Source organism: Mycteria americana, chromosome 5, assembly GCF_035582795.1.
Source record: "Mycteria americana isolate JAX WOST 10 ecotype Jacksonville Zoo and Gardens chromosome 5, USCA_MyAme_1.0, whole genome shotgun sequence".
Taxonomy (NCBI): domain Eukaryota; kingdom Metazoa; phylum Chordata; class Aves; order Ciconiiformes; family Ciconiidae; genus Mycteria; species Mycteria americana.
In genome coordinates this window covers 57,110,638-57,125,419 of record NC_134369.1, presented here as the reverse complement: position 1 = coordinate 57,125,419, position 14,782 = coordinate 57,110,638, and the positions used below count along the sequence as shown (strand labels likewise).

The 14,782-nt window shown below is 36.4% G+C and overlaps 1 protein-coding gene across 8 annotated transcripts in view; it reads right to left on the bottom strand.

The window, feature by feature from the left end:
• Positions 1 to 14,782, bottom strand: part of PPP4R4 (protein phosphatase 4 regulatory subunit 4) — a 111,647-nt gene that overhangs the window by 82,252 nt on the left and 14,613 nt on the right. For all 8 annotated transcript variants that reach the window (XR_012775958.1, XM_075503500.1, XM_075503504.1 and 5 more), the window contains one exon: positions 4,674 to 4,776. Coding sequence is in view for 6 of the 8 variants with exons in the window: in XM_075503500.1 (XP_075359615.1) it covers positions 4,674 to 4,776 (103 nt within the window). In the remaining 2 variants the exon portion in view is untranslated. The remainder of the gene's footprint in view (positions 1 to 4,673; positions 4,777 to 14,782) is intronic.

The following is a 14,782-nucleotide window of genomic DNA, read 5'->3' as shown; positions in this document are numbered from 1 at the left end:
ATTTCCCTGCAATGCCAGACTACATTTGCAAGACTCTAATCACATTTGAGTTCAATTATGCCTTTATAGATTATAATAGTTTCCATTTAATGGTCAGGACTACTCCTCCAATAAAAACAAGGATAAGGAAAAAAAATAGGTCAAGTACTTAATGATGCCAAATACTGTTTTGCAGTTAAAAGTGCAGTGAACATGGGTACAACAGAACTGTTCTTCTATTACAGATTAAATAAATATTAGATAACAGAGCACCATTGAAGAACCTGCTTTATAAGAGTACAGCCACAAGAAGAAATTTAACTCATATACATTCCAGAAAGTTTTAATTTATAAAGCTTAAACCCGAAAGGAACACTTAAATTTAGATTGACCTCATTATATTTCACTCTTTTACCTCTGCCTTGAGCCCATTAACTTAAGTTTCATTTAATTTATCATCTAGGAAGGCATTCAGTTTGGATTTAAATGACACTGCAAGATGAAAAACACACTACTTTTCTCAGTTATTTGCTCAAAGATTGATCTGATTTATTATTAAAATTGTCTGCTTCATTTCTAATGTTTCTGTCTTCAATTCCTAACTCTCTTCATATACCGTTTTCAGCTGAATGTCCTTTAATATTATGCAGGAAGATACTTTTGCAAAGTAATTAAGTACTGCCTGATCTAAACACACTGATCTCCAACTCCCACCATACAAGTATTTTCCAGGCCCTAGGCTTGGATCATGCTAATGATCATCCTTTTAAAGTTTTTCTCCATCCCTATATAAAAAAAATCTAAGACTAGAATCAAAAACTCTATTCCCATATTAGACTTTTTGTTAAAGCCAGAGAGGCAAAGACTACCACTTCTCCACACCCTGACAAATAAGGGTAAAAAAACCCCAGCATTTCTTATTACTCCTTCATTGCAGGAAGAACTCTGCTCTTAAAGCAGAAACACCAGAGACAAAAACGGATTCAGTATGTTAAACAGAAAATAAAAAACTTTTCTTGAAGCCAGTAGTTTGGTTTAGGAAAGAATGCATTATGAATGTCAGAATAACATGTGGTAGTAACTGCAGAAACGGTGTAAGTTAAAGGGTTTTCAATTACTTTGCAACTTCCAAGTCATTTTCTCAAAGCGTTTTTTTTTAATACACACATATATATACTTAAACAAATGCCTATTGACCTGCATCATATAGCACAGAACATGACAACTACAAGTACTTCAATGTTTTCTAAACAATCTGTAACTCTATACTAGTCCTTAGTTCTGAGGACAGCTATTTCTGGGCCATTTGCTGAATTTAAATAATCAGACAAAAGTTGGAACAGCTCCTCTTAAGAAACAGGAGTCTCCTGGGATCACAGAAGTTTCAGGAGATGATACAAAGTTGAAAGGTGACATCTGATATTCACAGAATCACAGAATGGTTGAGGCTGGAAGGGTCCTCTGGAGGTCATTTTGTCCAATCCCCCTGCTCAAGCAGGGCTACCTACAGCCAGAACATGTCCAGACAGCTTCTGAATACCTCCAAGGAGGGAGACCACAACCTCTGTGGGCAACCTGTGCCAGTGCTTGGTCACCCTCACAGTGAAAAAGTGCTTCCTGATGTTCAGAGGGAACCTCCTGTGTTTCAGTTTGTGCCCGTTGCCTCTTGCCCTGTCACTGGGCACCACCGAAAAGAGCCTGGCTCTGTCCTCTTTGCATCCTCCCTTCAGGTTTTTATATACATTGATAAGATCGCCTCTTATCAATATACATTGATAAGAACAGCCTCAGCCCTTTCAGCCTTTCCTCATAGAAGAGATGCTCCAGTCCCTTAATCCTCTTCATGGCCCTTCATTGTACTCTCTTCAGTATGTCCGTGTCTCTGTGGTACTGGGGAGCTCAGAACCGGACACGGTGCTCCAGGTGGAGTAGAGTAGAAGGTGGAGCAGAGTATGGAGTAGAGGGGAAGGATCACATTCCTCGAACTGCTGGCAATGCTTTGACTAATGCAGCCCAGGATGCTTTGCAGCAAGGGCACATTGCTGGCTCATGTTCAACTTGGTGTCCACCAGGACCCCCTCACCTTTTTCTGCAAAGCTGCTCTCCAGCTGGGTGGCCCCCAGCATACATCGGTGCATGGAATATTACTGAGTACATCTACCACATGGAACCCAAGACTCCTCTGCAGTAGGGCTTGCGTTTAAATATCCTACAGACGAATATTTGCTAAGGAATCATGTTGAAGATTACATACGTATTTGTTCCTCATCTTTCAGTCAATCAATTCATAACAAATGAGCAGAATATAACTCATCAAATTAGTTTTTCACAACTACTGAATTGTCCTTTGAACAGCCTCTTAAGATTAGGAGACAGAGGGAGGATTCAGTTTAAGACCAAATCCACAGGCAGTAAGAAATACACCAAGTAATTTTTCATAATATAGTATTTTTTCTGGAATTCTTTTATTAATATAATGTTAAAGTAGCTGCCTTAAAAGAAAAAAAAAAAAGCTGAGAGATACACATCCACATAGCTTTTCAATAAAAGCAATTCATTTCTTCAAAACTTCAGCAAAGAAAACAATGAAATATAAATGTAAATTTACTGGAACAAACAAGTGTAAGTTTCACATGGGCCCACTTTTCTATTTAGTAATAATGTCCTCGTATAACGTAAGCATGTGACTCAGCCATGTCATCTTTGTTACTAATATAATTATAAACTTTCTTACACCTGGCAATGAGAATCTGATACAGATATAGCAAGAAAACTCACAGCAGCTACTACAGAAGACTTTTTCTTCTGATCCCTAACGTGCTTGAGATAGAGAGGACAAGGAAGCTGAGGAGATTCTTAACATAATTCAAACTTTCAGTTAAATGTATTTTAGATCATCAAATTCATATTTAGCTTCAATCAGTAACTAAACTCTTTCCGTCTTTAAGTGATCTAAATGCTCTTCTTAAGCATTAGTTGTTTGCAACAAGAAAATAACATTCCTGTTGGCAAATTGTGTTAAAAAGGGAAAGAATTTTAAATTATATGGGGAAAAAAAAAACCCTAAATTCTACAAAGCGCCCTGGTAAAATCATGACTGAATCACACTACTGAAAATGTCAAACATATCTCTAAAATTGCATGGGGAAACTGAGTCTGTCCATAAAATGAATACAACTCAATGCTTTGAAAATAAAATTTCTACAAGAAATCCTTGTGATTTTTACCTCTTTCCCCATAGAGAGTACATACAGCCAAACAGCTACTACAGCCAAACAGCTACTAACAAACACAGTGTTCCTTTAGCTGACAATTTGTGTAAATTAGAACCAGGTTAATATCAAAGTGATCAGTTGCATGAGACCAGGCCAGCGACTATTCTAAATTAAAACTTTGATTTAATCACATAAAAACTGTCAGTGGTATCAACAGAAGACTGACAATACAGTGAGGCAATGAAAAAAACCCTCAGAAATTTGCTGTTACCAAAATAAACTTTCAGATATTTTGACAGCCAAAACCAATGTATTTTTCCACTCAGCTGGTAGCCTTAAAATCTATGAAAACCACTCTAACGGGCAGGCTAACATAATCAAAGTCTTAATTCCTGTTGTAGCCTTACATAGCGTTATTACACTTATTTAGAGTTATTTAGCTTTAGAGTTATTAGGCTTTGCATTTGCGTTTGTGATGCAGTTTGTTCTTATTTGGCTGAAGCTGCTCCTTAAATCACACTTTAAATGACCTTTTTCATTTATTCTAGGCAAGGGGTCATACCTGGGGCAGAGTGGAAATACAGAGATATTTATCTTCCTTAAAATCATAGAATCATAGAATGGTTTGGGTTGGAAGGGACCTTTAAAGGTCATCTAGTCCAACCCCCCTGCAATGAGCAGGGACATCTTCAACTGGATCAGGTTGCTCAGAGCCCCGTCCAACCTGACCTTGAATGTTTCCAGGGATGGGGCATCCACCACCTCTCTGGGCAACCTGTTCCAGTGTTTCAACACCCTCATTGTAAAAAATTTCTTCCTTATATCTAGTCTGAATCTACCCTCTTTTAGTTTAAAACCATTACCCCTTGTCCTGTCAGTACAGGCCCTATTAAAAAGTCTGTCTCCATCTTTCTTATAAGCCCCCTTTAAGTATTGAAAGGCCACAATAAGGTCCCCCCAAAGCCTTCTCTTCTTCAGGTTAAACCACCCAAATATCCTTTATACAAACATATCTGTATATAAAATTACTGTATAACATTACACGGCCAGCATGCATCTACCACAGCTAGCAGTGGCTTACTAAAAATGTGGAGGGCAGCACATGAAACTTCAGACAGCTAAAAGCAAAGTATACTTTTCTGCATAGCAGCATGAAAATCTTAATGTTTGGATGGAAGGAGATTGAGAATGTCAAATGAACCATTATGACTGGCTGGTCCTCAAAAAGCTGTCAAAACACTGGTAAATCTTTAGCATATGTAAACAGTATTAATTCTGCTCTCTCTTCCTGTTGTAACATTTTTTAAAAAATATAATACCTGTAATACTTTGTAAATTCAGTGAATTAATGTGGCAGATCTACTGGACATATCTCTCCTAGAGAGTGAGTTTGCAATAAAAGTGAGATTTTTTTGCCTTTGTTAAAATACTTATATTGGCAGAAAAAGATACATTCAAACCTCATTACACACAACTTACTCTGATTTTTGGTAAAACCCGACGAAGTGTTTCTGCAGGATTCTGTCGCATCAGGACTGGAAGATTTGCCACCACACTTGTTCCTTGGATATCCTGGCCAGAACTTACAAAAATATATACATACAGTACATTACTCTCTATGATGGTAACAAGCTCATGGCTTTCATTTAAAAAAAAAAACAAAACAAAACAAAACACACCAAACTACCCAGGTTATTCATATAACAAGTCAAGAGAGGCAATACTTTTTTTTATATAATAAATAGTAGAAAACAACATTAAAATATCAACCATAAAAGCTATCAACCATAAAACGTATCATTTCTAATATGGAATGTTCTAATTTTAGTGTAGCTTTGGAAAAAAATATAAAATGTTTGAAAGATCTTTTCAAACTGGATGATCAAGGCAGTGGTTTTGTGGAAGCTTCTACATTTTAACAATACAAGTGATAAAGCATAGGAAGGGGACAAATAGAAGACATAAATGAAAACGACACTCAACATACAACATTTTAACAGAAATCTACCATTTTTTTCCTTTTTGTAGGGAAAAGTTAGATGTATAATCAGATGTATATTAACAAACATGATTAAAGAAGGATGCAAAAACTTGGTTAGATTACAGATCTTGTACATTTCTCCTCATCCTGTCTCTCTCAATGGTATCCTGCAATTGAAAAGGAAAAAAAAAAGCAGGATGGAAGGGAAAGGGTAAGTAGCAATGAAGAAAAGGCGTGAGATGAAAACAAAAACTACTCAAGTGGATAAACTTCTAGAATGGAATCAGAAAGAGAAAGGTTCTGGATGCCAAAAATAAACATCAACACATCCTTTTTCCTGTTTAAATGCATAAAATCCATTTTGCTAAACAAATTCAGATTTGTTCCAACTTCTAAGCAGCTCATTTTTAAATACGCAAGCAAAGCTCAACTGTACACATGCAAGCATTTTTCTAAGTGTGACATTACAATTAAGTGTATAATACGATTATACACATAATTTTTTAAAAAATCACAGTAAAACTACTTTTAAATACTTCCATATACCACTCCCCATTCCGTCATCATTCCAAGTTTTCTTAGTGAAACACATAAGCTGAGGAAGGGGACTAGGTACCTAAATTGGTCACAGGACAGTAGATTTGCACAACCACCTTCCAGTTCTATTCTGCCTCTGAAGTATATTAGGGAATTCACAGTTAAGATGCAAAGCTTTCCTGCAGCATTTAGAGCTGAAAAGATCTTTACACATTCCATTAATGCTCTACATCATCCTCAACATTCATGTCTTTCAGAAAATCAAATGAAATTATAGGTACAGTCAAGCAGGCCAATTTAGATCTGTTTTGTTAAATGCATACAAATGTGCTTTTAAAAAGGAGGATATGTTTGTAAAATAAGCAAGAAGCAGAAGTAAAAACTTTGGTTAAAACCAACAGAGACTAAAATACCCCAACAGAAATATTATCCCACTGGAAAGATTTTTTTTTTCCTTTGCACTCTATAATTTCCCAGTTAAAATATTCAAACAACAACTAGGTATCACCAACATTAACTTAATCGTGTTTAGCAAACTGCAATTTCAGTGTATTTTTGAAAGAAAGTATTCTTCACTATCCTTGCAAAGATAATTTTCCATGTTAGAAGGCAGTACGTTCTGGAAGATTAAGTACAGGCTGGAAGGCAGGAATTCAGGAGTTCAAATCCCCTTTGCAAGGTAGAGAGTCACAGGCACCCCAGTTCACGTCTGTTAGGTTTCCATTCTGCAGATGGGTGTAATTACCTAACTCACCGACTACAAACTATCACTCTCCATAAGAGTCTTAACATGGGAAAACCTCTGCCCCAACACAGCCTTCCCCTTCCAGAAAGGGCAAATCTTGCTATGGCAGATATGTCTTATTTTTTGTACAGAATAACACAAAGTGTTATTTGTGTTATTTGAATAACACAAAGTGCCTGTAATTTGAAAGCATGTGTCTAAAGCATATGTGATGGAATTAACCTAATCTTAGATTGTGTGTGTCTGCCTCTAAGGTAATTTCCCTTTAAAATCAACAGAGAGAGATAGGACCCAATAAAGAGCCATTTATCTCAGCCTAAATAGACGAGACATACAGTGCCACTGAAGTGCCTGTTTCCCTCCACCACCTATAAAAGCGGACACAAAGACTATCTCCCCTGCATGTACCTGTATTGTAATTAAATGATGGCTCCTGCCCACAGAAACACATTACAAGCCTTAGTCCTACAGGCATTCATGTTTATGCATAACTTCACCATTGCAAATAGTCCCATTGATTTCTCACCTAGTAATACATTAACATCTTTAGAAATGTTTGTGTGATTATAGCACCTAACTAATATAACTAATTTGGGAGAAAATAAAACATTCCTACTTCCCTGAGTTCCACCACAATCAAGAAGGATCCATCGGAAACTTAGTCATGGCAGTAATTGTTCTAAAAGGGTGCTATACACCATGAATGCCAGGAACCAATATTTTTATCTTTTTTTTAATGGACCACATATACCTTAAATATTACAAAGATAAGAACCCAAATAGAAGAGTTACCATAAATTCTAAGATAAGTAACAAGCGAGCAGAAAGCTGTGAGCACTGCACTGAGGTTATCACACATTGCTGCCATCAGGGCTGCGACATCCTGAGCCGCTGAGCAAAATTTGGGAATCATGCCCAGAGCAGAGACTTCACCTTTATTGTGCCTGTACATTTGCAATAGTAAAGAGTGAACAAAAAGCACAGCCAGGGATGGAGGTCAACACAGATTTTTTTTTTTTTTTTTTTTTAAAAAAGCACACCAAAAAAAACCCCACTGAAATTCACAATATCAGAGTGCAATAGCAAAAATATTTATAAACAAAATTTAACAAGATGAAAACAGGACAAATTTAAGATACATAATTTTAAAGTCAAGAAGAAAAGGCTTGACAGAGCATAAAAACAATCACCAATTCCTATATTTTTTTAATATGGGTTATCTTTTTCTCCTGGTATCCTACCTCACTTCAGGAATACAGGAAATTACTAATCCAATACTGCATTTTTTTTAAATATTGCATTTTTTTTTTAAATACAGTGCGTATTCCAACTGAGAAAATGTATCAATATTTTTGTAGTTTTTTAATCCTCTATTAAGACTACTACTGATGTAAAATTAAGCTAATGTGATTTTCTTAAAAAGTATTAGGAACCAATTTTCTGTCTAGTTACCATATACACCACTCTATTTTTAACCGTTGTCTGTAAGCACAAGAATGTTGACAAGTTTTGACAGGGCAAAGCTACACCAAAGCCCTTTTTAATGCCATTCAAAACCAGCAAGAATGGGTGAGAGTACAGATTTTCAGACCTATTTTAACATCAGCATCCCTGCAATCTTATTTGGTAAACATGTATGAGCGCTCTCAATAAAAACACATCTCCAAGTAACATCTAAATTCAGTGAAAGGACAGTATTCTGTCAACTACTGAAAACGGACTTCAAGTAATGATTAATATCTGATCTATTTAACAGCTTGCAATATTTTTGCATTATTCAAACCCATTTTATTCCCTAATTTAAAGCCATTAATATTAAAGCTTTTCATGTTTATGGCATATTTCTCCAAGTATCACATACTAATTCCAACAAAGCCTGAACGCAGAACTGAGAAATCTAGAGCTCCCAGAGTGGAAAAGGGTCACAGGATGGATGAGGTCCACAACTTCTTACGATACAACTTGCAAGGAAAAGACGCATACCTTTGTATTATCCAGCAATAATGCAAAAGGTCAAGGTAACTTGGAGAAGCTATTTAATTGAAAATTCTATTCATGTTGTATCAAGATGGAAGAAATCCTAACTGCTAAAAAAATGCAACCAAAATGCAACCTTTACCCATCAGAAATTTAAAGAAAAGGGGAGTATTTCCCTTTAAACCAGAAACGCTTAGTATCTGGCTTGCTGCCAATTAAGAATGTGAAGCAGGAGGCATTTCAACACCTACACAGCCTGTAATTTTCCAACTGCGGAAGATTTTTCTTCTATTTCTACCAAAGAAGCTGCACCATAGATTTTCTTTAAATATTAAAGACTTCAGGATTATAGTGAGTTATCGCTACATGCTCAGATTTAGATGTTTTTGTACTAAAATGCTAAATCTTTTCTTCAGAGTCACAGTAAGCTTAATGTAATGAAGGTGCTATTCCTTTATTATCAGTGCTAACTATAGAAGAACTCAACAGAGCCCTATACTTAGAAACAATTTAGCTCAACCTCTTTTGTGCTAGCAAAATCCACATAGATAATATCATTTAAATATAAAACTTCAGGACTCATCTTCTGAGTTCATCCTACAGGAGATCCCAGTGACTTTACAATGCTGGGAATCCTCAAGCCGGGGGGAAAGCTCTCACGCCTGAACACTTCTTGTCCTAATACTCACTGTCTCTGCAACACCAGCTGCTCACTGCCAGCCAGCAGTACCAGAGCTGGTCTAGCTACAAGGCTCATTGAAGACCTGGTATTTCTCAAGTGCAAGTGTAGCACTAAGCCTCTCCCTCTAGCCCCTGAATTTTCTTCTACCCTCATAAAATGAAGTCTACATATACTTGGGACTGCCTTGAGACTAGACCATATCCTCCTAGAAACCATTTACAAACATACAAAGCACAAAAAAAGTGACTGGGAGTAGTCAGCCTGGATTTGTGAAGGGGAAATCATGCCTGACCAACAAACTTGACAGCCTTCTACAACAAGATGACTGGCTTGGACAGTAAGGCTTCTGATATCAACAGCCTCATAGATAAATTGATGAAGTACAAGCTAGATAAGTGGAAAGTGATGTGGACTGAAAACTGGCTGAACTATAGAGCTTAAAGGGTTGTGACCAGTGGCAAGGCAGCCAGCTGGAAGCCAGCCACCGGTGGTTTACTCACAGGTAATACCAGGGGCAATACTGTTGAATATCTCCATTATTGGATGGGATGGACTTGGATGATGGGACAGAGTACACCCTCAGCTAGTATGCAGATGACACAAAACCGGAAGGAAGGGTTGATAGACCAGATGGTTGTGCTGCCTCAACAAGCTGGAGAAACAAACCAACAGGGATCTTAGGAAGTTCAACAAAGGGAAACGCAAGTCCTGCAGCTGTGGAGGAATAACCTCATGCACCAGTAGAGGCTGGGGGTCAGCCAACTGGAAAGTAGCTTGGCAGGAAAGGACCTGGAGGTTCCAATGGACAGCAAGCTGACAAGGAGCCAGCAATGCGTCCTTGTGGCAAAGGCGACTGACAGCATCCTGGGCTGCACTAGGAAGAGCATCACCAGCAGCTCAAGGGAGGAGATTATTCTTCTCTATTCAGCACAAGAAACTCATAGACAGATGGCAGTGAGTCCATCGAAGGGCCACGAAAATGATTAAGGGATTACAGCATCTAATATTTGAGCAGAAGCTTAGAAAACAGGGATTTTTAGTCTTGAGAAGAGAAGGCTTGAGGCCCTTATTTAATATGTATAAAATCTGATGTGAGGCAGTAAAGATGACTGAGGCAGATTCTTCCCAGTGGTGTCCAGTGACAGGACAAGAGGCAACGGGGACAAATTCAATACACAGGAAATTGCACTTAAACCTTAAAAAAAGTTCTTCTATGTCAGAGTGCTCAAACACTGGAATAAGTTGCCCAGACGGGTGGTAGAGTCTCCATCCTTAGGATTCAAAATCCTGAGTTCAGGACAAGACCTTGAATATATTGTTCTGACACTGCTTTGAGCAGGGAGGTGGACTCCATGACCTCCAGAGGTCCCCTCCCACCACAACTATACTATGATTCTATGATTATATTCAGGAAGGTGTTTTCCAGGTTCACAAACTTTCAGCAAGCTCAGGGCAGACAATAAGATTTCTTATATTTAAAATAACTACTTTAAATGGATGCTTAAAAATTAAATTGGAGTGCAATTTTTAAAGCATTTTTAAAAACTCATTCTGCAAAATAAGAACGAAAAAGTTAAAAAAGTCCCTAGGTACTCAATTAGGAACACTTGTATCTGGAAAGGGAATGAAGGACCACAGCTCCTTCTACAGCATGAAGAAAGAAGATTAGTCACTGAACGTTCCCCAAGAGAATACTACCACAAAGGAGTTTGAAAAAGAGAAGATAGATTTATATCTCTCTCTCTCCTTCATTTGCACTAGCCTGCAAAATGCAGTGACAGGAGCAGAATACAGCGTTGTAAAGACTGAGGTACAATGTTTACCCAAGCTCTAACTAAAGCACTGCATTTATGAACTGACTTTTCTTTAACACTGTGGCTAACTGTATCAGTTCAGCAAAAATGATTTGCTAAATAGTCATTGTTGAATCAACCACTGAAGTCTGTCCTTTGCGTAACTTCATTTTACAAAGCTAGAACTTCTGATGGATGGCTGGAGGGAATTACAGTGTTAACACCCCATAAGTGACACTATGTTCAGTGCAAGATTACAAAATTATTTGTGTTGGCCTAAATCTGCACTTGTTGAAAACAGAAGTAAAAATGTACCAACTTCAATGAGTGAGGGATTAGAATAACATGATTTAAAAAAATGAATAAAGTATTCAATAACTAATTAAGTATTAGGAAAAAGAAATTCACAAAGAACACTGTCAATCATTGAAAAAGGGTGCCCAGAGGTTGGGGGATCCTTGGAGACATTCAAAACTCATCTGGACAATGTCTTGAGCAACCTGATGTAACACCAAATTACATTAGACTTGGCAGTTGGCCCTGCTTTGAGCAGGGTATTGGACCAAAGGACCTCCAGAGGTCCCCAACCACCTAAACCATTCTGTGACTGTGATTCATAAATCCGAAACTTAATTTCCTATTTATATAAAAGCTCAGTATCTGACAGGATTTAGCTTATTCAGAATGATTCAATTTCAATTCTCCTTCCAGGATTTCTGTTCTCCTGGACAATATACTGGTTGCCAAGGCAAACTAGAAATCCAGATAAGTATTTCTGTCACTAACATAAAAGTGCGTGGCCCATAAGACTTCCTTAGAGAATCTTCTTTACTTTCATTGTGAATATTTTTATATAGCAATCTTTTCTATGCAGACAGGGAGACACACACTTAACATTTATTAAACTGCTTTCTATATACTACTCTTGCTAAGTGAAAACTAACACTTTTACAAGTTTTATTTTTTAATTTTGTCTTTGCATAATTTCAGGGGTTTGGTAACAAAAAGGGGAAAAAATTCTAGAAAGTAGAAAAATGTCTTGAAATCACAAATATTGATGAGTGAATTAAGACTAATTTTCATTTTACTTCAAGGTGAATACTCCTTTGATAAAATACAATATGGTATTTTCTGTAAAAGTACAATCCTTTCTTAACACCAGTGTAAAGCAGTAACTTTCCTTTTATCTCATGTTATGTACGCTTACACTTTAAGTATACTTCTGTAAACATAAATTATATAACGGGAGTATCTGAACATCTATTTGACATATATTGTAGTAAGTATAGACAGACCAGTCCCATGGAAGGATCTGTCATGTCATTAAAATAACTTCCTTTAAGAGCCTCAGTTGAACAAAGACTGAGAAGTATGAGCTGTACAAATATTAACACAGTCTTGAAACTATATATTGCAAGGGAGATTTTATAGACCATAAGTGCTGTATAAAATTGTTTGTACATTATCCTCTACCATGTTGCAAATGACAAGTAAAAGTATCTGGAATCAAAATTATGTTTTATCTAATAATTTGTCCTAGGATTTGAAACTGCAAAGATACATGAGATATTTGGGATATATTTTTAAAATCAGATATCTGACGTAGCAAACTGCTTACATTTCTGTCTTTGTACAGTAACTGCTAAAAAAAGAGGCTTCCTTCTCAAAAAAAGCTTACACAAGAATTAAAAAACATTACTTATTTAAACACAAACATACACATAATTACAGACCTATGTATCATATTAACTATTTTATATATTATAACCCAATCTTATGTATTAACATACAATACTGGGGCTCCTAAGCTGTATGCTGCACTTTCTGCACTGTCAGAACACCTTCTGAGGCACACAGTTAGCCAGGCACCATATGTAACAACTGCAAAACTAATTTAAATTGTCCTAGAAGCCAATGGCCTTTTTCTGTATGTACTAATACACTATAATATTTATGTATGCAAGCCTTCCTATATATGAAATTTATGATAATATGCAAGATTCTAGAATAGGGGTATAAACCAGACAGTAACTAAATCCAAGACTGTGATGGGGCCAAAGAAGAATTAAGCAGCTTTGTCCTTTAACCCTTTCCTCCCTCCCTCTGTTACTTGTCTAGCCAGAGCAAATAAAGAGAAGAAACTTCATTTTCAGGCTTCTATAATTTTGCTAAAAATAAGATAGCATAAAATGTATCTGAAAATGTAACACCTGATTAATATCCATTTTCAAGAAGTCAGAAGTCCTGATAATATCACAGTATGAACATCTTGCAATTGACATTGTAACCCTTTTCTATTAAAATCTCATTTTCAAAACCACTTTCTCATCCTGATCTTCTACTTCAGATATATGTGCCTGTGGCCCTTATACAGCACATCTGAATAAAATCTACATGATCTATATATTAAAAAAAGAAAAAATTAATCTCATCTTAGTACAGATCTGAACATGCACCACTACACATGAAACTTCTAATGCAATTAAAGAATGGAAAACCCAGATTTAGCTGCACAGTAGTTTTGTATTCATAGTAACCTTGTTTACCATGATCAGTTTGGTCAACTGAAGTTTCTTATTTCTGTTTGCTTGCTGAACAACTGTCAAAGAGAGAAAGGATTTCTAATTTCATACAAATACTCCTTTCTGTTCCTGAGCCAAAACAAATGTACTATAATGACACAATAACTTCATTCTTCCTAATATCATCAGTTTCTGTGAGTTTAGACATTAATTCCTATAAGGAAACATTAAGCTTTTCTCCCTTGAATTTTAAGAAAAGTTTCAAGAATATAAAAAGTGCCTCAAAGGAACACATTTTTCTTCTCAAATATTACCCTAGTATCAACATTACTGTCTCCTAGAAGGTGTTTCCTCTTCCTTAGATGACTTAGAACACATATTGCATTTTGTATGGTCTCTGGGTAGAATTAATCTTGGTGTTTTTTATTTCAAGTCTAAATTTGAAAAGTAAAACCAGTCTTTTCACTCCAAGATCAAGATAATGCAATTGCCAATTCCTAGGGAATATAACAAAAACGAGCTAGTAGCTGATACTATTTTTCCCTCTGCCCAGTCCTCATTCACTGACTCAGAATTTATAATTTTCACTTTCAACAACACTTGTCATTTCACAGCATGCATGATATGATATAAGAAGTCTTCTGAAAAAGTACAAGGCCTGTAATTTTTCTACACAGGAAGTGAGGGGAAAAAAAAAATCACAGATGCTAACCAAATTCTAGAAGGGTAAATTACTTCTGCTGACCTAAATTTATCTTATAGTCTAATTTAGACACAGGATCTCTTTTCACTCTCCAGTCTTATTTTTTGTATCAGTATATTTCATCCACAGAGTTAGCTATTTGTGACATGAGAGAGATTAACACTTCAAATGACCTAAGAAGTACTAAAATTTACTTTGAGTCTTCTTCAGCTCATGGGCCTTATAAATGTGGAGCATTATACACAACAGATCCAAAAGCTCCCATTTTATTACTTATCTGTCTGTCTTTCTATCATGCATTCTCATCCTTTCTGACCATAACATATTCCATCTTGTATCAATTCCATATTTTTTGCATAGCAACTCTAATCTAATAGTTGTGGAAGTTGATGAAAGTTTTCTCTGAAATATTTAAAGGTTCTTGATCCAGAAAGCAGTATCCGTACATTTCAACCTCTCCTTTAGAAAATGGACTCGCAGGTCTAAAAAAAATTGTCTATTTTTTCAACATTTATTGACTGCTTTAACAGAAGATATCGCTTCCCTTCACCTCAACCCTTGCTATGAGTCTCTTCAATCATTTATAACTGAACTGTGCTATACTAATTCCATTAGGAATTCCTCTGCGTACCATTAGGAAAAAGCACA